At 36.0% G+C, this 26,208-nt stretch overlaps 2 protein-coding genes across 6 annotated transcripts in view; one reads left to right on the top strand and one right to left on the bottom strand.

Annotated features, from left to right (window-relative positions):
• Positions 1-452: 452 nt before the first annotated feature.
• On the bottom strand, positions 453-11,265 carry IKBIP (IKBKB interacting protein). 3 transcript variants are annotated; one of them, XM_060777264.2, is made up of 5 exons: positions 11,156-11,265; positions 8,868-9,100; positions 6,855-6,972; positions 5,149-5,944; positions 1,660-1,746 (listed from the first exon to the last, which is right to left on the bottom strand). In XM_060777264.2, the coding sequence occupies exons 2-5, from the start codon at positions 9,071-9,073 to the stop codon at positions 1,742-1,744; spliced, it is 1,125 nt and encodes a 374-aa protein (XP_060633247.2). In that variant the 5' UTR covers positions 9,074-9,100; positions 11,156-11,265; the 3' UTR covers positions 1,660-1,741. The 3 variants fall into 3 exon arrangements, with proteins under 3 accessions (XP_067325237.1, XP_060633247.2, XP_067325236.1); XM_067469135.1 differs by lacking the exon at positions 11,156-11,265 and having other exon boundaries at positions 8,868-9,395; XM_067469136.1 differs by lacking the exons at positions 5,149-5,944; positions 11,156-11,265 and having other exon boundaries at positions 453-1,746; positions 8,868-9,391.
• A 1,692-nt stretch (positions 11,266-12,957) lies between these two features.
• Positions 12,958-26,208, top strand: part of APAF1 (apoptotic peptidase activating factor 1) — a 45,529-nt gene continuing 32,278 nt past the window's right edge. Inside the window, exons 1-8 of one of the 3 annotated variants that reach the window (XM_060777263.2) lie at positions 12,958-13,279; positions 16,929-17,111; positions 19,251-19,440; positions 20,591-20,788; positions 21,515-21,698; positions 22,644-22,756; positions 23,790-23,921; positions 25,045-25,283. In XM_060777263.2, coding sequence (XP_060633246.2) covers positions 16,974-17,111; positions 19,251-19,440; positions 20,591-20,788; positions 21,515-21,698; positions 22,644-22,756; positions 23,790-23,921; positions 25,045-25,283 — 1,194 coding nt within the window. In that variant the 5' untranslated portion in view covers positions 12,958-13,279; positions 16,929-16,973. The remainder of the gene's footprint in view (positions 13,280-16,928; positions 17,112-19,250; positions 19,441-20,590; positions 20,789-21,514; positions 21,699-22,643; positions 22,757-23,789; positions 23,922-25,044; positions 25,284-26,208) is intronic. The other 2 variants (XM_060777262.2, XM_060777261.2) reach the window with 2 other exon arrangements.

Genomic DNA, 26,208 nt, shown 5'->3' on the forward strand with positions numbered 1-26,208 from the left:
GTAGTTGATTTAGGCCATTGTTAAAAACCAAATATAGAAACAAAACAAGCAAAAGAATAAGAGCAAGTGTAATGGCAAGCCTTTTAGATAACATACTTTTTGTGAAGTACTCTCACCTTGTTAACATCAAATTATTTTACTGAATTCCAGCAGTAAGAGGGAAGACATTCATTTTCTAGTATTTTGTGAACCCTAGGCCTTTGATTAGCTTAGTTCTTTATTCCATCTTTGGTATGCTTGAGCTCACAAATCTGCAATTACTTATTTCAAGTCTAGTTGCACACTTCAAAGATATAGCCATGTTAGTCTGGAATATCACTGTGCAAAGCGATCTTGTAGCACTTGAGAGAATGAAGGTGGTAGCATACGTTTTTATATGCATCTGAGGAAGTAGACTTAGTCTTGGAATTTTTAAAATTGTATAACAGTGAGAAAAATATTTAGTTCTGTACTAAAGTCATGAATATTTTTATTGGTAGAGGAGTTTCCCATCTGACACTTTCAGAAGATTTTCCTTTGAATAGCGGGTTGAGGTAATTGCTTCTTGATCTTTCCAAATCAGATATGTCAATGCAAGAACTCTGAATACTACACAAGATTGCATGGTTCAGAAAACCATGCATATTACAACCCAATTCTTCTAACAAAAACTTCAAAACCATTTCATCTAGCTCATCAATTTTAATAAAAAACATACAAAATAACATCTTCAATTGGTGTTTTTCAAAAATCTTAGGAACCACTTTTTGACGTTATACTTGCAAGTAGTGCTGTAATAAGACAATATTGAAATTTTCATTTAATATAAATGAAGTTGCTGTCAACGACACTTAATTTCAACCTCTGTTGATGGGAATTAAACTGTTCTTAATTGTGCAGCTAGCACCAGATAAATATCCACAACTGAAACAAACCAACAGAATACTCCACGTGCATTTTTTTCCCCTCTCAATGTAATGCTGCTTCTAAATTTAGGTGTATAGTTTGTGTTGTTTTTGGAGTAGTTCAAATAGGAAAAAAATCAGTTAAGTAACTTCAGGTAAGACTTACTAAAGTTAAATTGGAGAGTTTCTTATTCAGGAATGCAAGTTCCTTCTTTCTTTCCAACAGTTCCTCGAGCAATCTTCCAATTCTTAATGTTAGCTCATCTAACATAGGTTCCAAATGTGCTAAACCTTTTTTAAAATTGAATACTTTAGGCTTTAAGTCATTTGCAAAAGCTACTGTGCTCAGAACTTTCGCTCTATCACTTTCCAAATCTAAAAGCCTTTTGGAGTGTTTGTTAAGGTCTGCATTCAGCTCAGATGACTTTACCTTAATGTGCTCTATCTGCCTGGCATTTTCAGTTGCAGTATTTCGTAATTCTGTAGTCCTGTCAATGCTGTTTGTAAGAAGATTCCCTATACTCTGTATTGCACTCTTTTCAGCTTTAGCTACTTTATCTTCTAAAGTATGTAGATCCTCAACCAATAAGGAAACATCTGCTTCAAGACCTGAAATGCGTCTAATGTCTGTCTTCACAGTTGCAATCTTGACAGAAAACTCATTAGTAGCAGAAGCAGTTGCCTCCTCATGTTTCTTGACTGTATGAAAAAGAGATGTTATGTTCTGCTGAAGTGCCTCCTCTTCTTGAATTAACCTTTCAGACCACGTCTTCATGGTGTTCATATTTTCCCGCAGATGCTTTATCTGAGCATTCATATGAAGACCTTCCACTTGCTCCAATAAACTTGCTGTTTTCTCACACTGCAGATGAAAAAAAAGCCTGATAAGAATTTAATTTACATTTCATTGTACCAGACATTTGAAGTTACAGTTAGTATATAAGCTAAATGATTTTGCAGCTTTGTCCAATACACAGGGAAAAAATATATGGTTCCCTCATTCATAAATTAACCAGGATATGTTTTACATTACTGAGGCATATGAGGATATTTTTAGCCTGAAGAGAAGTTTGAAAGGCAACATGATACATGTTGAAATGCTTGAAAGAATGTCGTATGGAAGATGGAACCAACTTGCTTTTGGCTACTTCAGAGACCAGGATACAGAGCAATGAATCAAAATGTGAAAGAGATTCCACCAAAATATTAGGAGCTTTTTGAAAGTACGTTGTTCAACAGTAGGATTTGCTACCTCAGAGTGGTGGATGCTCATCTTTGAAGGATATAAAACAGATTCCTGCATGGCAGCAAGTTATCTGCCATGATGTTGGGAATTACAACCCAACAGCACTTGTGGCCCTGAGATTGGGGAAGGGTTAAGGAACATTTTAACATCAGACATCCTATCCACAAGTCTTGTATCTAAATTCAAACTCATCTATCCTGACTAAACAGAACAGACTTCCAGATATTACTGCATTACTACTCCCATCATTTCTAATCATAATGTCTAATGATGAGGAATATAGGAGTTGTAGTCCAATACCTGGAGGGCCACATAAAACTGTATGATTGTGACTGTAGCCCTTGAATTTGACACGTGCTCCATAATGATTTTTTTTGTTTGTTATCTAGTCTTTTCTGTTTGCTCTGGAGCAGGCAAAGAAAAATGTGTATAGAAACACACATACATATATAAGAATACTACACGATTTTGTCTTTCCAAATTCTTGAATTTTATTTAGATGAGCAACTATATTTTGTGTAATTTTTTCTTTATTCATATTTTTTCACCTTAAAATAATATTTAGTTACAATTTATGTCGAGAGTGTTTTACTACAAAAACACTAAAAAAGACTAAAATTGGTATCAAGTGTGAACTTGAGTACAGAGAATGAGAGATTAAAAATCAAGTTTGATCATATCATCTCAGCATAAATGGAAAAGCTTCAGTTAATATGTGAAATTAAATGGGATTTTTGTAAAGTTGCTATGGTTGACCATGCCCTCCATATAAAGAAAGCAGTAGATCACAAGGAACATTCTCATAATTTAAAGTACATAGCAACAATTCTCTTATTCAGCTTGCTACTTTGGGAAGAAAATGTTGGATTATGTAGGACTCTGGTTTAAGACAGACCAAATTTGTTTGCAGTATGGTACATTTTTATCCAAATGAAAGCAAGCATTTGTATCTCTGAATATGAGTCATGGTTAAGAATGTTTATATTTACCTGTATATATCACAATTCTCAGGCTAAAGGGGTCTAACTGTAATGAATGACTTTAAAGCTTGATCAACAAGAATCAGCTGACCAGTGTTTATAACAGAAACATTCACGACTTCCTAAAGAATGAAGTCAAACTTCAAAAAAGTTAACTCTGACAAGTCTTTAAAGCACCTCCCTGATGCACATGAAAATGAATACTGGTAAAGCAACTTGAATAATGCACCATAACATGTTAAAATGATACTAGTCTTAAATGCTCAAATGTCCTCAAGACATCAGATCCCGCCCCATTCAGTACCTGGATAGGAGACTGCCAAGACATAGCATGTGCTATAAGCCATATTTCAAAGACACTGGCAAAACCACCTCTGGGTATTCCTTAGTTAAGAAAATCCTATGTGAACACCTTCAAATTGCCATAAGGCATACGTACAGTGAACCTAAATAATATATTAATAGAAGGAGTAAATCAACTAACACGAAAGCTTGGTTCTTGAGAGTGCCTGCCACGAGCAACAAACATCTTGCACTAGCTGAATTAAGACTGTTTTTGAAGTTACAGTACATATTTCTGCAAGAAGCAGCAATATGATCAAGCAGTGTTAGTCCTATATGATGTGAAAAATGCTGAACCTTTGTACATGTCATGCTACTTGTCCACAAAATCATATTTTGTTCAGCATCAAATTTTGTTTGGTAATTTGTGGGCTAACGTACAGTGGGATACAATAAAGCACTCTTTGCTTGTCCAAATAACCAGGTGTTCCTTTCCCGTCCGGCATTTTTCCTCTGCTATCACATCCCCTCCTCTTAACAAAACATCACTGCCTACTTAGTTAGTAACAGGCATATAAGTGATTATTTTAATGTCTAAAATCAGAAGCAACTAGCAAACATAATGACAAACACTGGTACTGATCTGCTGTTGCTGCAAGGATCATGAGAGCAGGCCATTGCTGCCTCCTCCTATGGTAGTCACACTTTGATCACAAAAGCCTGATTATCTCAACATTTTTCACTACAGACTGCTGAAAAATCTTATCCAATACAGGCAGTCCTCAGGTTACAAACAAGACAGGTTTTGCAGGTGGGTTCTTAAATTGAATTTGTATGTAAGTCAGAACAAGGGCATTTTTAAAGTGCAACTTTTCTCCCTTTTTGATAGCTTAGGGAAGGGTTAACAGCCCTGTAACATTTCTTTTGTGTCTGTGCCTTTGTTCAGAAGATTTTGCCTCACTTTCTGTCCCTGTGATGATTGGATTTTGAAAATTTTTGGGTTGTCATGGAAACAAGGATTGGTGAGAAATACTTTAGTGAAGACACCTTTCCCCATGATAACTCTTTCAGGAATTAATTTCCCTTCCTGGGATAGATTTCCATATACCACGCCATTGTATATAATAGGAATTGGGTATTTATGTGTTTTGGTTTCCATGAGCAGCCTTGGATTCAAGCTTCACAGGATACCAAGGGATCACTGTACTGCACTAATGAAAACCTGTTCTTGCTGCTTACCCAGCATCACTAACAAGTATGTGTACTCTAACAACTCTGTGTATATAGATAATACAGGGTGTTTTATTTACACAGGACAGAATGGGAATGAGTATGACAGATAAACAAAGGGGCTATGAGAATTATCCTTCCACATGTTTTGGGGAACACTATATGACAAAATGAAAATAAACCCACTATTCATGGTTTGTCCAGGTGTTTCTTTCCCCAATATCAGGGAAGAAAAGATTTAACTTTAGGCGCTACAGTTCTAGCAGTCTTCCATTAACTCCAAACGCAGCTATTTTCTAAAACAACTGTCTTAACTATGCATTCAAGGCCAGAGAAAGCTTGTAACCATATACTGTTGCTGGGCAAAATATTTTTTTCTCTCAGCTACTGTAAAGATTGCAGTTCAGCTCCAAGGAAACGGAGCTGAGAGATGATATCATTCTCTAAGTGAATAACATACTTTCACCATGCTGCACCCACATATCTTAAGACACTATTGTTCAGGACGATAATATTTCATTCTTACCATTCAAACTATGGTTGTTTTCTTCTGTTGTTGATTGTGGAAACTCGCCTACTTTTTCTTTTAAAACAAGTACCTCATTCTGAAATTGCAATCTGTTGATCTCATGCTCCATGTCTTCAAGAGTTTTTTGTATCTCCGTTATGTCTGTAACTGCTTTCCTAATTTCATCTTCCACATGAAACACCTTTACGGTCATGTTTTCTACTTTCTTCTCTACAGCAATCAGCTCACTTGATAGTCTAATAACCGAATGGATAGCCTTCTCTATTACTGGCAAATGGCTCTTACATTCCTCCAGTTTGGGTTCAGAGTCAGCAAGTTTTTCGCTCAATTCAGTATTTCTAGATAACAGATTATTCTGCTGTTCTTCTAGTTTTTCAGCTGCCTTTGCATCAAATTGCAACAGCTCTTTAACTTTTGTCAACTCATCTTCTTCTTGTCTATTCACTGTTCTGAGATTTCTGACTGTACTGTCTTCTAAATCGTTAAGTCTTTCGGAAAGAGATCTCAATTTTTGATCTGCTTCATTGATTTGAAAAGTAACTTTACTATGCAAACGTTTCACTTCTGATTTTAAACTGTTAGTATTGTTATCTAATTCAGCTTGGCTTCTTTTCCACTGGTTTATTTCATTTTGAAATTTCTCATTAATGCTCAGTATCTTTTTTGAATATATTTGTTCATTGTTTTCAACTTCTTGCATGATATTATGGAGTCTGGGTACTTCTTGCTCAAACATGGTCAGCTTGGAGAAAGATGAATAGATTTCCTGCAGGACACCCGAAGACGACTCAAGCTGCATTTGTAACACAAAACAATGTCCATCTTCACTAAATACAGTAGGGTGATGCTTGTCTATACAACTAAAGGTTTTCTTAGATAGGCAAGTAATTTTCAGATTCCTCTTCTAAATGTTATGACGATTTTATTTAAGTGAGCACACATGAAAGGATGAATATTTTACTAATTTACTGCAATCTACTTCTAATTATACATGCAAGAGTAAAGCAAAAGCTACAAATTAAAATAGTGGAAAGAAATGAACATGTTCCTCAAAATACATTAAAAGGAAATGGAAATGAATTCTACAAAGGCCCTGACTGGCCATATTGCCATAGTGAGGAATGAATTAAAGTTCATTGTGTGTTTATTCTCTAATACCAAACCAAAAGGAACTAATTTCCTATAAACCCAGTAAATTCCACTTCTAGATAAAAAAGCTACTGAAGTATTTCATAAATACCATTCCTACAATATGAAGACAACACGAGAATGCAAAAGTGAGTTGAGGCATGATGGCCCCACTATAAACTCCCAATCACCACTTATGAGAGGAAGATCTGGCAGGCTTGGGATTTGGAGGCATGGTCAACTAGTTTCATTTTGCACTTTTTGTTGCGATTATCATTTCTTGCCCCCAAAGATGGAATGTACATGTGTGCATTCAAATGACCTGCTGCCTCCATGAATTTCATAAGTTTTTCTTAGGTAAGGAATACTCAGAAGTGTTTTTCCCAGCTCCTTCTGAAATGTAACACACAGCACCTGGTATTTGTTGGTGGTCTCCCATGCAAGTACTAACCAGTGCAGACCTTACTTAGCTTCCATGATAATTTAATATTGTTTGATTAAAACTATTTGGCAGATTTTATAGTATTTAAGAAAGATTCCAAATGTTATAATGATAATTTATTTTGAATTCTTACCTCTTCAAACATTATGTTCATCTTATTTTCCATATCTTGAAACCTTATGGTTTCGTGCTTTAATAAATTGTACTTCTCCTCTACTGCAGCCAATTGAGCTGACTGCTGAAAAAGAAACCTGAGAATTGTAAAAAAACAAAACCAGCAAACATTAGTTAGACTGCCAATCATCTACAAATCTATACAAGTCAAACATATGATCAAAACAGAAAATAACTCAAAGGAGTTAAATACAGCCATTGTTGTTTTTCTTCTGTTCAAGCAAACTGAGCAACAACTATATCAGTTCAATGGCTGCTTTAGGGCCTGACACTGAAATGAAAGCATTCCTATGTAGAGTTGCTCTTTCCAGTTTATTAAATGTTTAGTGACATTACAGATATTAATGTCACTGTTGCTATGATGAAGTGTACATCGAACATTTAAAGATAGGCAGAAGTGTTCTTGTATGACAGCAGATCCTGTGTTTGTGTACTGTTTTAATCCAGAGAGGAGATACTTTAGCAGAAGAGAGTTAAGGAACTAATGAGATGGTTATTGATTTTGCTATCTATTAAAACCATTAGTACTTTTGTTCAGATTCATTTGATCACTGGTTAATCTCACTGTAAAGAAGTAGTAATTACAGTAGAGCAGGCACCTTCCTCTATATACTCGATTATAAGCCAACCTGAATATAAGCCAAGGCACCTAATTTTACCACATTGAAATAGGAAAACATATTGACTCAAGTGTAAGCCGAGGATGGGAAATGCTGGAAAATTTCAAAATTAAAAAAGATACCAATAAAATTACATTTAATGAGGCATCTGTAGGTTTTTGAATATTTACATAAAACTGTAATTTAAGATACGACTGGAAGTATCCTTCCAATAATAATAGAGTAAAATAATATATGTAATAAAAATAATAATAGATTAAAATAATAAATGTAATAATAATAAATAAAGTGAAACAATAAATGGAATAATAACAATACTAAATAGAGTAAAATAATAAATAACTTTGACTCAAGTATATACCAAAGGGGGCTTTTTCAGTTTAAAAAAAGGGCTGAAAAACTCGGCTATACTCAAGTATAAACAGTATATGTATGAGTAGCCCCAACAAAAATCCTCTGAAACCCACTATTACCTTTCTTCAACCTTTAATACAACCTTCTGAAACAATGCTCTCCAGATGCATTGAACTACATGCAATTTCTATCCATAGGAGAAGTACTACTGTTGAGAATTGTAATCTATAGTTGTAAAATCTATGGCAATACCTTCAACAGTTAAGAGAGCAGATCACCACGCATTAGATTAATGAAAAACTACACAACCAGTCATTTGTAATACACCTATGAATTAACGTATTACAATGGTTTTCCAATTTAGGGGTCAGCTATCTAGCTCTAAACAGGATGAAACAAAAAATAATTGGCTTTCCATATCTATGAATTCTGCAAACCTTGATTTTGCCATTTTACATAAGGAACATATTTTTACTATTCCGTTGTCTCTAATGGGACTTGATTAACTATTATTCTGTATACAATAGGATTTGAATATCCACTGATTCAAACTCAAATGGGTATCACTGTATTTCTCATTACTTCTGATATATATCAGGATAAACTGACTCGCTGTAGTTTCTCAGGCAGCCTAATTCTAAGAAAATATAGAACTCTAATGAGTTACATGGGACTTACTCTCAAGTAACTGTTATTCTATGTTTTGTGATTCAGTTACAAACATAACATTAAACTTACTAAGTGCAAATGTACACCGCCGTGAGTCGCCCTAAAGGGCTGAGAACGGCGGTCAACAAATGCAGCAAATAAATAAATAAATAAATAAATGCAAGAGAATTTCACAATAAATCATTTTAAAAGGAGAAAGGAATGTACCAGTAAAAGATGACAACTTAAGCCCCATACAGGACAAAGAATAAGGAATTTGTTTTCGGTTATAATTTCCCACAGAAATTCCCCAAATCCCCTCCCCCCCTTCCTCTTCTCCTTTTACTTACCATATTAGTCCTGAGCACATTAAGAGGGAGAGTAAACATGAAGCCATTCGTAGGTCCATCCAACCAGATGTTTGACTCAATTGTTTCTCTCTCTGGTCTCCATTCTGGTCTCCAAATTGTTTCTGGTCTCCCAACTGTTTCTCTCTCTGGTCCCCATTCGGTTTGGTTGAAAGGTTAGTTGTCTTCCTGCGCTTCATTTCCAACATAGTCTTAACAAGAAATCCCTGTACAGACTGAGAATCCATCTACACTGTAGACTTAATGCGGTTTGACACCACTTTCACTGCCATGACTCATTGTTATGGAATCCTTAGAGTTGTAGTTTGGTAAGGTGCCAGCCCTCTTTGGCAGAGAAGGCCAAGGACGTAGTAAAACTACAACTCCCATGATTCCATAGCCTAGAACCATGGAAGTCAAAGTGCATTGATTCTACTACACAGAACAGAAATGAAATGTGTGTGGTTTTTCAAACGCAAACTTTACACCGTAAGACAGGCATAGGCAAACTTTGGCGCTCTGGGTGTTTTGGACTTCAACTGCCAAAATTCTTAACAGTCTACTGGCTGTTAGAAATTGTGGCAGTTGAAGTCCAAAATACCTAGAGGACCAAAGTTTGCCCATGTCTGCTGTAGGATGAATGCTGTTTGTTGCCGCTTTGACAGCCATTGCTCAATGCTACGGAGTCTTGGGATTTGTAGTTTTACAAAAATTCTCTGCCAATGAGTGCTGGCGCCTCACCAAACTACACATTCCAGAATTCCATGGGAATGTGCAGAGCAATTAAAGTGGCGTTAAACTGCATTAATTCTACAATGTGGTTGCACCTAAAGCCTGTCTAGCTAAACTCCCCCCTTTTAAATGGGGGAAAAGTGAGCAAATAATAATAATAATGTTGTATATACATATAATATTGATAACAATATTGTATTGTAATGCAATATAATACTAATAATATGATATAATAATTGTATATTATATATTACATGTAATATTACTAATAATGTTGCAGTATAGTGGTATAGTACAATATAGTAATATATAATAATACTAATATTGTACTATACTAATAATTATAATATAATGTACGCACTTATAATATTGATCATCATACTGTAATACAATATAATACTAATAATGCAATATAATAATTATATATTTTATATTACATCTAATATTTCTAATAATATTGCAGTATAGTGGTATAATACAATATAGTAATATATAATACTAATATTGTGCTATACTAATAATTATAATATATTGTATGCATATATAATATTGATCATAATATTGTAATGCAATATAATAATATAATAATTATATATTTTATATTACATGTAATATTACGAATAATATTGCAGTATAGTGGTATAATACAATACAGTCATATATAATACTAATATTGTGCTATGCTAATAATTATAATATATTGTATGCACATATATTGATCATAATATTGTAATACAATATAATACTAATAATACAATATAATGTAATAATTATATATTTTATATTACATGGAATATTAGTCATAATATTGAAGTATAGTGGTATAGTACAATATAGTAATATATAATACTAATATTGTGCTATACTAATAATTATAATATATTGTATGCACATATAACATTGACCATAATATTGTAATACAATATAATAGTAATAATGCAATATTATAATATAATAAGTATATATTTTATATTTCATGTAATATTACTAATAATATTGTAGTATAGTGGTATAATACAATATGGTAATATATAATACTTTTATTTATTTATCGTGTCAGGGGCAACCAGACAATTGTATTACATTTCTAACAGAACAAAACAAACAAACAAACAAACAGACAAAACACAAAATTTGCAAGCTTGGCAGTTGATTAAATGCCCTTTGACCAGTAGCTGGCCACTTGAGTATATATAATACTAATATTGTGCTATGCTAATAATATAATATATTGTATGTACATATAATTTGTAAGCCACTCTCCTTCTCACTCTCCTTTGGGGTGAGAAGGGCGGGATATAAATATCGCAAATAAATAAACTATATATATGCATGCAATAAGTCAACCCCATTCAGCTCAAGAAACATCCACTCTCCATTAAGCCCTGCACAGCTTTACAGAGAGCAATCCTAAACAAACCGGTAGGAGCCTTTATTAGGCATTTTAGGCCTTAATAACAGTGCTTAGAAGTATAGATTTGGACTGGATAATCCCTTGTACTGCCTCTTCTTAACTCCCATATGTATACATATATATATTGCCTGTCGATCTCCATTACCTATTGATGAATAGGAAGAAAGGGGAAAGTACGGTAACTTCCAAGTTTGACTTCAACTTCATCAGCTCCTCGCAGAGATGGGCGCGTGCACGGCGCGCCACGTCACTACGAGGCGCGCGCCCGACGCCAAAGAGCGCGCGCGCATCTCCTTCTGGTGCCTTTAAAAAAAAAGGCATCCCGCCTGCATTTTATTGATAGGCGGCAGAGTTGACGGTGAGGTCACAGAGTTGGATGCGACAGAACGAATAAACAACAGGGTTGACTGAATTCACTTTCTCACTCTAAAGCAGTAGAAAAAATACATGATTTTTAAAAAAAAAAATATTCCGGAGTGTTTTGACATTTGGAATGCCATCGAAATTTGTTGAATATTTTTTATACTTAATTATAATTACAATATGGTGCAAATTTTGCAACTCTACTTCTATATATCTTCTAACATGTTTGTGTTTGCATCAAAGGCCGTCTTAGGAGTGCATTTAAGTTAAAGTAGTGTCAAAGTGCATTGATTCCTCACTCTGTGTGGTTCTTCAAACTCAAACCTACACTGGAGAATGAATACAGTTTTACACCACTTTAACTACCCTGACTCAATGTGATGGGGGTTGTAGTTTGGTGAAACACTAGCAGTTAAAGTGGTGTCAAACTGCACTCATTCTACAGTGTAGATGTGCCCTTTAATATGTGTATGTATCCCCCAAAATAGCTAGCCCCCCAAAATATATTAAATATATTAAAGGGTATATCTACACTAGAATGAATGCAGTTTGACATCATTTTAACTGCTGGTGTTATATATAAATATATATTTTAAAAAAACTAATTTAAACAGCAGTTAGAGTGGTGTCAAACTGCATTCATTCTAATATAGATGCACCCTTAAATATATTTAATATATTTTGGGGGGCTAGCTATTTTTGGGATGTGTGTGTGTGTGTGTATGTATGTATGTATGTGTATATGTATGTATGTGTGTGTATATATGTGTGTGTGTGTGTATGTGTGTGTGTGTGTATATATATATATATATATATATATATATATAACAAGCGTTAAAGTCGTGTCAAACTGCATTCATTTTATATATATATATAACCCCAAAAAATAGCTAGCCCCCCAAAATATATTAAATATATTAAAAGTTGCATCTACAGTAGAATGAATGCAGTTTGGCACCACTTTAACTGCTGATTATACATATATATAAAACTAGAAGTTAAAGTGGTGTCAATCTGCATTCATTCTACAGTGTAGATGCGCCCTATATATATATATATATATGATCAGCAGTTAAAGTGGTGTCAAACTGCATTCATTTTTTTGCTACCCCCCAAAAATATATTAAAGGGTGCATCTACAGTAGAATGAATGCAGTTTGACACCACTTTAACTTCAATATATTTAATATATTTTTGGGGGCTAGCTATTTTTGGGTGTGTATATATATATATATATGGTGCATCTACAGTGTAGAATGAGTGCAGTTTGACATCACTTTAACTGCTGGTTAATATATATATATAACCAGCAGTTAAAAGTGGTGTCAAACTGCATTCATTCTACTGTAGATGCACCCTTTAATATATTTGTGGGGACTGGCTATCCTTAACATAAAGCTGTTGTATACATTTCCCACTAATATGTGTCCCCTATGTGTGTTTGCTGTTTGAAAGAACTGCAGCCCCATCTACGCTGCCATATGTTTGAAAGTGCATTATATGATAAGTGTAGTAGAACGAGTGAATGGCTTGGCGCATGCGCGGTGGCGCTTTGGTTACCGGCCGCGCGCGGCTCGAGCTTCGGGCGCGCGAGTCCGCTTGTTTGGCTCTGTTCAAACAAAGCCAGGCATGTTCCTCGCTGCGCGCTCCCCCTGCCTCAGTCTCTCCCTGGTTCGGAGGCTCGCTGCCGCCGCTTCTTCCTCTTCAGGAACGAAAGCTGGCAACTCCTCGCTTGGCCCCGCCCCGTTTGTCCGCTTTGGCTTTGCCCCAGGAAGGAGGAAGTGCCCGTTATTTCGTGGCGGTTGCCCCTCGAGGCGGGGGGAGGGGGGGAATGAGCGCGAGGCGAGTTGGCCCCGCCCCTCCCTGCGGCCCCTTCACGCGCGCACACACACGGCTCGTGCCTGAGGTAAATAAACCCTTGAGAGGGGAGGGGGGAGGGAGGGAAAGGAGCCTTCGGAGGGCCCAGAGAAGCCCCAAGTGTGGTCCCCGCGGGGAGAGGGCGTGCCTGCTGAAGGGATGGGTGGACGGGACAGGAATATAGCTGGGAAGGGGCTCCATTCAAGTGGGTCCATTTACAGAGTGGTGGCTTAACATTCCTTTCGAAGTGTGGAGGGTGGGCGTGGAGTCGACGCTGACGTGTTCGGATTTTCAATGTTCAGGAAAATGTGCACCTCCTTTAGCAGTTTAATAGTAGCTGTTGGGATTATTTGAAGGCTCAATAAATAACTGCTGAGCTGCTGAACTTTCTGACCAAAAAGTCAGTGGTTTGAATCCAGGGAGCGGAGTGAGCTCTTGCTGTTAGCCCCAGCTTCTGCCAACCTAGCAGTTCAAAAACATGCAAATGCGAGTAGATCAATAGGTATCGCTTGGCACTCCATGCAGTCATGCCAGCCACATAATGAGAAGTACACATTCCATCTCCCAATTGTATGGCAAGTATTCATACTGCTCGTGTTGTCGAAGCACACTTCGAGTTTCTTGGTAATTCCAGGACAGTACTATTGGAATACAGTAGAGCAGGGGTCTTCAAACTAAGGCCCGGGGGCCAGATACGACCCTCCAAGGTTATTTACCCGGCCCTCGCTCAGGGTCAACCTAAGTCTGAAATGACTTGAAAGCACACAGCAACAACAATCCTGTCTCATCAGCCAAAAGCAGGCCCACACTTCATATTGAAATAGTAATAAGTTTAAATTTGTTTAAATTGTTTTTTATTTTAATTATTGTATTGTTTTAAAGTGTTTTTTGCACAACAAATAAGATATGTACAGTGTGCATAGGAATTCGTTCATGTTTTTAAATCAAATTATAATCTGGCCCTCCAACAGTTTGAGAGACTGTGACCTGGCCCTTTGTTTAAAAAGTTTGAGGACCCCTGCAGTAGTTTTGCTTATCCAACATAAACAGGGCAGCAGAAGTTTGGATAAGTGAAAATGTTGGCTAATAAGGAGGGATTAAGGAAAAGCCTATCAAATTACAATTATGATTTTACAAATAAAGCACCAAAACATCATGTTTTACAATATATCGACAGAAAAACCAGTTCTATACACAATAACGTTTTGTAGTAATTACTGCATTTACGAATTTAGCACAAAAACATTGCAATGTATTGAAGCAGCTGTGGATTTGGGCAGGAGACAAACTGCGTTGGATAATCCAGAACGTTGGCTGAGTGAAGGTTGGATAAGCAAGAATCCGTGTTTTCTTTTGTTAATTTCAGGACACTTCTATTGGAATTTTTGATCCTGCTAAGAGTGTACAGCAGAGCTTCCAAAACATTGCGTGTCGGTGACCTACTTTTTAGGTACACATCACTTTGCAACACAGTAATTCAGTTTTACTAGCAAACCTCATAAGAGATATGTTAAAGGTAAAGGTTTCCCTTGACTTTAAGTCTAGTCGTGTCAGACTCTGGAAAGTGGTGCTCATCTCCATTTCTAAGCTGAAGAGCTGGAGTTGTCTAGGTCATGTGGTTGGCATGACTGCATGGAATGCTGTTACCTTCTTGATGAAGCGGTACCTATTGATCTCACATTTGCATGTTTTTGAACTGCTAGGTTGGCAGAAGCTGGGGCTAACAGCAAGAGCTAACTCTGCTCCCTGGATTCAAACTACTGACTTTTTGGTTAGCACGTTCAGCAGCTCAGCAGTTTAAACCGCTGTGCCACCAGCCCCCCCCCCCCCCAATATGGAGACATACATAAATTGTAATAACCAAATATATGGGTGCGCAACATATCTCATGAAGACCTTTATTTTATATTTTAAAATATATATGATGCATTGCTTGTTTCACATAGACTCGTTACATTTGCATGACACTGCTACACAGTGCAACCACATAATGTGTCGCGATACAGTTTGGAAAGTTGGGGTGTACAGGGTACAATATCATAAACAATGAATCCCTGCTCAGTTGCCAGATTCAAAACTGTATGGTGTCAACTCCACAGTGAATTGCAGGCTGAAATAGTTGTATTTTGTAATATGAATCCATAGCACTGTATTTGCAATAATGTTTTTTTTAAGTAATTATAAGCTGTTAATTGTGTGTACATTTTTGAGGGACACCCTGTATCACTTACCTTGCCTTCTGCTGATTGATGTCTCAAAAGTGGTGCCCCATATTGTTTTTGTTTGTTAGCTTGCTTGTTTTTGGAAAACATGATGGGTTTAGGTTTGGGATATCCTTTTATTCTATGAGGCTACTGAAAAGTGTAGCCTCAGGAAAATTACGCACCGATACGTGTATAAACGTAATGTGTTGCCTACAGACTTGGCACAATGGCACTGCAGTCTCAGTCACAACAGGTTTCGCTGGATAGCCTCAGCTCTAGACTTTCGTTGTCTTTGCTAATCTTTCGTTCTGAATAATTCTGCTGACATGGCAGATCAATAAACACAAAGGATCACATGTAATTTCCAAGCCGTATCTCTAGATGGCACTTCGCTCCTTTTTGTCTTGAGACAAACTAGGTCTCATTGTGATGTTAAGAATAAGTTTATGACTCATCTTGAATATTTGCTTGTACAGGTTGAGTATCCGTTATCTGAAATGCCTGGAACCAGCCATGTTTTGGAGCGTAATTTTTAAAATACCTTTATTTATATATACATTGTAGAGATCAGATCAAAGTTTAAACATGAAATTAATTTATATTTCATATATGTTTTATACCTATAGCCTGAAGGTAATTTTATACAAGAATTTCAATAAAATTATGTACACTGAACCATCAAAAAGTAAAAGTTTCAATTATTTCAGTCACTGATGTGAACAATTTTGGATTTTGGAGTACAGAATTCCAGAGAAGGGATGTTCTGTTGGTATACATTCTTTAGTATAATAGGCAAATTATGAATAGGATAATAGCATATACTTTAGATGACAAGTTGCTTGATTATATCAAGACTATCTATAGAGACTGTTAAGCGGACTGTTTCTCTTGACCACCACGCTTGGGGGGGGGGGGGGGGGGATGACAGCTTGGTGCTTCAGTTTTTTGTTTGAGTTTTCAGTGAGCCAGGTTTCAATAAAATAAACATCTTACATTTTTAAAAGTTCTGCTCAGTGTCATAAGTCATAAAAATGCACTGCTTCCTCTGACTGTATAAAATTAATGTGTGGGCTATGTAATATGTTGTTTCCTCTCATAATTTATCTGATTTAGGAATTAATTCAGTAATTGTAAACAGCATGTTAAACTTTTCTACTAAATCAGTGTCTAAATGGAACTTTAATATGGAAAAACTAAAATAAATCCATTTCACAAATCAGGTCGCTTCTCCCCTTTAATTTCTTCTCAACAAAGAAATCAAACAATATCTCTTAAGTCTCCTGATCCTTTTTTTTCTTAGTCACATTCAGTATTCCTTTCTAGAATAGTGTATCAGAAACATCAGTTGGCAAATTCAAAATTGTATAGTGTCAACTCCACAATGAGTTGCAGCTCAAATAGTGTTGGTCTAGTAACTATCCAAAGCTCTGTATTGTATGATAATTTTTTTTCCTGAAGTAGTATGGGTGATATTTATTTACCATTAAAATGTAGGTTATCTCATATTGCAGTTCATTAAGGAACAAAGTTTGAACAACAATGGATTTGAACGCTCGAAGTCACTTGCTTCAGAATCGCGAGGCTCTGGAAAGAGATGTCAAGACTTCCTATATAATAGACCATATGATCGCAGATGGAGCATTAACACTGCAGGAAGAGGAAGATGTAAAAGCTGTGGTAAACTATTTGTCATACTTTTCTTTTGTTTATGTTGATATTTAAGAATTAATTGCATAGAGTTTTCTTAGGCAGGGAATACTAAGAAGTGCTTTTCCAGTACTTTCCTTTAAGTATAGCCAACAGCACCTTGCATTCATTGGCAGTCTCCTAGTATTAACTAGGACTGATCCTGCTTACCTTTCAGGATCAGATAGGCACTATCTGATAAGGTATTGGGCCTTTTTGGATATTTAGACCTCTTTTAAAAACATACTCATTAATTTATTTATATTTTTGTCTTATGCCTAAAATACTTTCTTCAGTTAGAAAAGGACATAGGATAACAATCTTATTCTCTGAAGTCATGTGAAATAATATGAAAGACAATGTTGTAGGGATGCTTTTTCTCCCAGAATGAAGTATTTCTCCTCATGGTTATTCTCACACTCAGTTATGTGTTTTCACTGAAATTATAATAACATAATGACCCCATAACTAACATTCAATATAGCAGAATAGATGTGGTGGCTCCCAAAGTTTGTGATGTATTAGGCATACAGTTAATCAGATCAGTTTATATTATTTCACTTATAGAAAGGTGCCTCACGTTTGTTCAGACACACACACTCTTCTGTGAGGTGTACTTAGGCCTTAGGAATAAATGAAAAATCAAATTGTATTTTTGCATGTAATGCGAATGTAAGTTCCTTTGATCTCAGTGAGGCTTTTCATGTGATGTCCACCTAACTCCAAGGAAGCCCCTCGGGTGCTGGACGAGTGCCTGGCCGCTGTGGCTGTCTGGATGAGGAGGAACAAGCTGAAAATCAATCCCGACAAGACAGAGGTCCTCCTGGTCGATCGTAAACCAGATCGGGGTATAGGGTGGCAACCTGTGTTGGACGGGGTTGCACTCCCCCTGAAGTCACAGGTCCGCAGTATGGGTGTCCTCCTGGACTCATCACTTACACTTGAAGCTCAGGCGTCGGCAGTGGCCGGGAGGGCCTTTGCACAATTAAGACTCGTGTGCCAACTGCAACCGTACCTCGTGAAGGCGGATCTGGCTAGGGTGGTCCATGCCTTAGTCACCTCCAGATTGGACTACTGTAATGCACTCTACATGAGGCTGCCCTTGAAAACGGCCCGGAAATTTCAATTGGTTCAACGGGTGGCGGCCAGATTGTTAACTGGTGCTCCTTACAGGGAGCGGCCAACCCTCCTGTTTAAGGAGCTCCATTGGCTGCCGTTCATTTGCCGATCCCAATGCAAGGTGCAGGTTCTTACCTACAAAGCCCTAAACGGTTTGGAACCCGCTAACCTGTGCGACCGTATTTCTGTGTACAAACCAACATGATCTCTTCGATCATCTGGAGAGGCCCTGCTCGTGCTCCCACCTCCATCGCAGGCGCGATTGGTGGGGATGAGGGAGAGGGCTTTCTCGGTGGTGGCCCCTCGACTCTGGAACTCACTCCCCAAGGACATCAGTCATGCCCCAACTCTGGCAGTCTTTAGGAGGAGCCTGAAAACGTGGTTGTTCCAGTGTGCCTTCCCAGAATAAGGAAACTTCCAGTAATATGTCCCTAAATACACTTTATTAGTGATCTAGGATTGTCTGCACGCCCTATCCCTCTCCGAAAATTCTATCCTAGTTATATTTCACCTGGTCATGCTCAGCATTATTTTTAAATTTTTAATTATTACATTTGGCCCAGCCATATGTTTTAAAACGTCGTTGTGTTATTGTTAATGTTTATTGCTTATTTTCTGCTTATGAGTTTTATTTATTGTTTTGCATTACTGTTGTTATTGTTTTTACTGTTGTATTGTGGGTTCGGCCTCATGTAAGCCGCACCGAGTCCCTTGGGGAGATGGTAGCGGGGTACAAATAAAGTTTTATTATTTTTTATTAATATAGCATTGGGTTGTCATACACATTTTTGTAAGTGAATTCTTCTCGTAATCTAATCCAGAATGTTTCCCAAGCAAACTATCAATTGTGTTTTGTTGGTTGACATAACTAGGCACATTTTAGGAAAACTCAATTATTTTATTCAAATGGGAAAATTTTTAATATACAGAAAACTCAGAAGGACTTAAAATACTGACTCACACGTGTGTCCAGTGTATCAGATGTATTGTTTTCTCCTTTTTTCTTATTAGACTACTCAAAGGGATCGAGCAGCTAAACTTATAAAAACAATTCTTGAGAAAGGTGATCATGCATATATATCATTTTATAATGCTCTGGTTCATGAGGGATACAAAGATCTTGCTGCCCTTCTCCAGGACGGCATCCCAATTATTTCCCCTTGTAATGGAAATAAGTCTACAGATGGAGTAACATCCTATGGTCAGTATCACAAACTGTTGCTCATTGCATTAAAGCAAAATGTTTTAATTTGTGACTGAAATAACAAATTTGAAGTCCTGTAGCATAACACTACTATTTGTACTTTCTTTGGCTCCCTGAACATAATGTTTTTTTTTAACTCTGATGCTTTTTTAATCCAGTTTTTTTTTTCATTTTTTTAACATGAGAGGAAATTAGTAATGTTAGTAAATACTCTCAAAACAATCTAAAGTCCTCTCATCTTGAATATGAACAGGTTTAGTTCATTTGGTCAAAATATTCTGAAATATTGTAAATTTCCCATCTTAATTACAAGTTTTTTTCCAGAATTATTGTGAATAGTTCTACACAAAATTATACAAACTTTCAAAACATTTTTCATTAGTAACACATGTTTACATCATTTCTCCTCATTTCTCCTCCCTCTCTCTCCTCCCCGGGAACAGTGTATACATTTTGCTGTAAGGAATAGTTTTGAGTACAGATATTGTGCCATATTCTAAAAAATATTGCCACAGTATTCCCAAGCAGTGCTTTGCTACTGATACTATGACCAGTTTGTTCTATCTCTTTTGGATTTGTTTTTGCATGTAAAATTGTACTTCATCTACTTGGATCTTTAAAACAGTATATTCATCTGACTGCTATAGCCACATATAGCTATGATTTCATTTTTTATCCCTACTTGGTCAGGAATCCATGTTGCAACATCCCTATGGTTCTTTAGACAAGGTTGGAATTTTGCTGCTTTTTAAAATGGGGAACATTGCTGTATTACTTTTCTCACAAAGATTATTATCTCTTTGCCAGACAGTTGATGAGTGTTGCCCTTGGTTATTTTAAAGCAGTGGTAGTTGTGATAACTTCCAGATATTTTTGGGATGCAACACTCAGCATTTCTCACTATTAGCTATGATAGCTATGCTGTCTAGGAAGGCTTCTGAAATATGCAGTTGATCAATAGTTGGAAGTTTGCTCTTACTGGCTGTTTAAATAGAAGAATGTTAAGAAAATGTGTCAGTTTATTTATTTGGGCTGTGGCTATAGTTCTTAATATAATTTAAGTCAAGAACCTGCTAATCTTGAGATAATGATTTTATGTTAGTTCTATTTTTTTTATCTTTCCTTTGTTTGTTTTGTTAATTTTAAGTTAAGACCATACTTTGTGAAGGTGGAGTTCCACAGCGGCCAGTTGTATTTGTCACTCGTCCAGAATTCACAAAAAGAATACAGCGAAAACTATATAAGCTGAAAAGTGATCCAGGATGGGTTGTTATTTATGGCATGGCAGGTTGTGGAAAGACCGTTTTGGCAGCAGACACACTCCGTGACCACAATCTTTTGAAAGGTATTACTGGTTGCATTGTATTAGTTATATAGATGTTTCCTGCAAGCCATACATGAGAACTGAAACTGAAAATGCAAACTGGATTTAGGATTGATTCCAAATAATGTTATACTGAAATATTATGATAAGCATAGCTTGCCCAAATCAGTTTCAATATTTATGTATTTATTTGATTTATATCCTGCTTCTCTCCTGATTGGGCCTCAAAGTGTCCCTTATATAAACTAATGAAAGAGAGAATAAATTAATATGTGTGAATAATATAACAAACGTTTGAATAAAATGTTAGTTATACAAGTTATAATATGAAGAAACAAGCAACTAAACAACGTAGTTTTATTTTTTGCCTCAAGGCAAAAAAACAAAACAAAAAAACAAACAAAAACAAAACAACTGCATCAGAACTTGCATTACTAAGACCACTAATGGTTGTTAGATGTTTGTTTTATATTGTACTTTGTGTGGTTGTTTTTATACTGCTTGGAATTGTTTTTATGAATTTTGTTGTGTTATATTTTAACTTGGGCTTGTCCCCATGTAAGCCACCCCGAGTCCCTTCGGGGAGATGGAGGCAGGGTACAAAAATAAAGCTATTATTATTATTATTATTATTTTTATTATTTTTAAAAACCCCACACATTATTCTGTTCAGCTAGTAATACATGCTTTTCTCAGTAGTTCGGTGTATTAACTGTACAAAACTATACCTGCTTATATTTTGATTAGACTGCTTCCCAGGAGGAGTACATTGGGTTTCTATTGGGAAACAAGACAAGGCAGGCCTGTTGATGAAACTCCAAAATCTGTGTCTGAGGTTGGACCAGGACTCCACTTATTTGCAGAGGCCACCACTTAATATTGAGGAAGCAAAGGATCGCCTTCGGGTGTTGTTGTTTCGCAAATATCCAAGGTACTGTCATTAGAACAGAGCAGTAAAAACTATTTGACTAGAATTATGTCATCAAGTGAACCTAATGCAGAGTTATCTGGTGGGAGTGAGGTATTATGTTAATGTCACTGTTAACATGGAAGATGGGAAAATGCCATGGAAGGGATGTCAGGGCGGTTAAAGTTGACATTTTGAAGAAGTAGGGAATGGAAATAAGGGGATAAGAGAAAAATAGTTGCTGTGTTAAATTCATTATAAATATTTAAATTATTGAAGCACATGCTAAAGCTATTTTTAAGCGGAATATATGTAGGAAGGATTTCAGAACTTCACAAATGCATTACAGCAGTGTCCATTGGGAAAACTGCTCCTTTCATCTGCTTTTGGACCTAGGCACGATGGAGCTGTTCTTCTCTGTCTTAGCTTTTCTGGGCAAGATTTGTTTAAAGGAAGTCTGCCATTGCCTTCCTCTCAGGCTGGAAGATTGTGGTTTGCTCAAATTCACCCAGTAAGGGCCCTTCCACACAGCCATATAACCCAGAATATCAAGGCAGCAAATCCCACAATATCTGCTTTGAACCAAGGCCGTTTCCACACAGCTGAATAAAATCCCACATTTTCTGCTTTGAACTGGAATATATGGCAGTGTGGACTCAGATAACTCACTTCAAAGTAAATGTTGTGGGATTTTCTGCCTTGATATTCTGGATTATATGGCTGTGTGGAAGGGCCCATAGTTTCTATGATTAGGTGTAAATCAAAACTCTGACCTCCCAGAGCACTAATCCAGTTCTCAAACCACTGCAGTAGTATGTAGAACTGCTGCAGCCAGCAAAAGTCTTAGACATTGTCCCAGATAACAGATTTCCCCCAAACGAAAAAGCTGAGCATTAACATTTTGTTTTTAACATGTTGATAAATTAGCCAAAAATCATGCTTGCCGTTATTTCTTTTTTTATATAATAGGTCTCTGTTGGTTCTGGATGACATTTGGGATTCATGGGTATTAAAAGCCTTTGATAGTCATTTCCAGGTTCTTCTCACCAGTAGGGACAGGAGTGTAACAGATTCAGTAACTGGTAAGGATTGGGTATTTTTTAAAGACCTTGTTTTAAAATCCATATATTTTTAAATCCTGTTTTACTTGTTTTCATATATGATATGTACACGGTAGGGTGACGTGTTGTCATGGTTAACTGTTAACACTGAAGAATCAGTGATGATGTACCCATTGTACAAAAGAGAAAAATTGTGGTCCTTGAAAAATAGTTTGAAATATTTGTTAGGTATATAGAACACAACGTTAGGAAGAAGACAAAAGTCTTAACAATGCTACAGTTAAATTATACAAAAAGATTTCAGGTACTATTTTGTATGTATTTGATACAATATAATAAAACTTGATTTATAGACTGTCCTCTCTCCCTGAGGGGACTCAGGACGGTTTACGCACAAAAAAGACAAACATTACTAAGGGCATTGAATCCCTAATGGAAAGACTGAAACCTTTGCTAGGCTTTCTTAGGGATTCACAGCTAGGTTTAAGAATCCCATATAATTTCCTTTTTACTTGTAGGCAAATACTTCTTTATTCAAGCAAGCATTTGGCAACTACTCTTGCCTGTTGTGGAAAAGCTTTGAACTGAGACCCTTATCACAATAAACTGTTCCACTTTAACTTCCCTAGCAACATTCTGTGGAATTCTGGAGTTTCTAGTTTCCATGAAGCCCAGTCTAGTTTCTGGCGGAAAATTCTTAATGCAACTGGGGATCCCTGGATTCATCAGTTTTGTCATTTCTCATGCAGGTCTTAATTAGTTCAGTATACATATTCTGCAGAGCATGTCAATTTCAATTGATATAATAGGCAGATCTACTCACTTTTCTTCAATAACTTACACACACAAGAATATTAATGTACATTTTGTTTCTGTGGATGATCAAAAATATTTTAATACAATTGATAATACAGATTTTCTAAAACTGTAGGAAGGTACAAAATGAATTAACCAAGCTTGACATGTAAACTCTGAAGTGCTATATAAATGCACACCTTGTTTGTCCTAAATTGACTATTTTCCCCCCAAAATTGAATACTAATGTTAAACTCAGGCAAGAAATATGAAGTTCCAGTGGAAAGCGGACTATCACATGAAAAAGCACTTGAAATATTATCCCTATTTGTTAACATGGAAATAACAGAGCTACCAGAGAAAGCTGATTGGATTGTAAAAGAATGCAAAGGTAAAAATTTTAATTTGATTTTATGTTGTTTTTCCTGTCAAAAATAACATGTAATTTCATAAATGCCAATTTGGAGTTTAACTATTTTAAACTATTTTTGTCTCTCTCTTTTGATCTAGACATGGAACAATTCATCGAGAATTTTTTTTTAAAAAAAATAGAAAATTACAACAGCTTTAAGGAATTGTCTTGTTATTTTGCTATTTTTTTAACTTAGAAATATACTTCCTTTCTTCTGAACATGAACATAGATAGCTATAATGCTGTTAGTCACTCATCCTTTGTACCTTTTCCAACATTTTTCCTTGTCTGTCTCTCTTAACCATGCATCGTTTTTTTTTCTAAACATGAATTTGGCACCCACAGGTTTTCTTCAGATTCTTTTGCAGTTAACTTATTTTATTCTCCCTTCCTCTGCAAAACCCAGTTCAAGTTGAGCATTCTTTATCTGGAATGTCATAATACCCCAAAATACAAAATTATTCACAAGGGGAACACTTTTGCTTTCTGATGTACATTTAAGTCAATGTACACAAATGTTGTTCCATGTACAAAATTATTAAAATATTGTATAATTACCTTTAGGCTATGTTTATAAAGTGTATATGAAATGTAAACAAATTTTGTGTTTAGACTCAGGTCCCATCTCTTAGGTAATTCATTATGTAGATATATTTAAATACATATATTCCAAAATCTGGAAAAAAATCAAACACTTCTGGTCCCAAGCATTTTAGAAAAGGGATAATTAACCTGTACCAGAAAAGAAAGGGATGTACAAGTGATAGAAGACAATCACATAATTTTTTGAAATATTCAAAGTTTCATAAGATGTGTAGATTGACGTTGATTGGGGAAATCTGAAACCTTCCCTTGCTTCTTGGATAACAAGTGCATTGGTTGTAAGATAAAACATGTTTGGGCCTTTTGTTTTAGGATAAACGTATTGGTTAAATATATTGAATTTTCCTTGTATTTTGTGCTCTTGACATTTTTAATAGAGGTGAGAGCTGTTTTTGGATTTTTTCAGTAGCTACTTCACCCTAACACAACTGGCTTCCTCCTTTTGACCATTTTTAATTTTTTCATTTCATGTTTTAAACTATTAATTCCTGTGTTCTAGGTTCTCCTCTTGTGGTATCTTTAATAGGAGCATTATTACGAGATTTCCCCAATCGCTGGGAATACTATCTTAGACAACTTCAAAACAAGCAGTTCAGAAGAATAAAGAAATCTTCATCTTATGATTATGAAGCACTTGATGAAGCAATGTCCATAAGTGTTGAAATGTTGCCAGAAAAATTTAAAGATTATTACAGAGACCTTTCTGTCCTTCAAAAGGACGTTAAAGTGCCTTCAAAGGTAAAATTTGTTTTAAGTCAGTACTAGTTTCAAAGTGCAGGGAATTCTAGAAGAATTGGGAATTCTAAAAGCAAATGGCTGCCATGATGTTTTGCAGTAATCTAGTTCTATAGGAATCTTATTTTCTACGCCATATAGAATCACATTAATGCTGTAATTAGGAATATCCTTTAAGACTGCCCCATCCTTAACTATATTTCTTATTTATTTCTCTTATTGATATGGTAGTTATGGTTTACCTTAGTCTCTGAATCTCAGGGCCCTTCTACATCTGTATAAAATCCTGATTATCTGCTTTAAAGTGGATTATATGAGAGTGTAGACTGAAATAATCCAGTTCAAAACAGATAATGTGGATTACCTGCCTTGATATTTTGGATTATATGTCAGTGTAGAAAGGCCCTCTGTGAATGAATGTATATCTCAAATACCTTTTTGGGCAGTGCCTGCCTTTTTACTTTCTAGATGATACACATTATTTAACTTTCAGAGTTGGTTAAAAGGTAACAACTCCAACCTAAAGAGATGCTTGTACAGCTTCATCCCCCTCTGTATGTCCTGATTTCTGGTAACCATTAATTGTATAAATTCTTAAGGAATATATAGAGATTTATAACCCTGAAGATTGTTTGAATTTCTGTCTTGTTTACTGTGAGTGTCACCCAGTGAAGTAATTGTACATAGACATTTGTACAAAGGAAACTCCTCTTTATTGTAGTTCTCTGTGACTCTTGAAAGATGTTTCTGGAAACTAAGTAGGAAAAAGTCTGAAATGTGAACTTATATCAGTGACTTTAGAGGAAAAGAGAAAATGTTAAGGCAGCCTGTAAAAAGAGTTTTGCCTATGTTATTTGCTTTTCCTATGTTTCAGGTCTTTTCTGAGGATCACAAAATAAATGGAGGGCTTTGTTCAGAAGGAAAATTT

The sequence above is a fragment of the Anolis sagrei genome, chromosome 5 (genome assembly GCF_037176765.1).
Source record: "Anolis sagrei isolate rAnoSag1 chromosome 5, rAnoSag1.mat, whole genome shotgun sequence".
Taxonomy (NCBI): Eukaryota; Metazoa; Chordata; class Lepidosauria; order Squamata; family Dactyloidae; genus Anolis; species Anolis sagrei.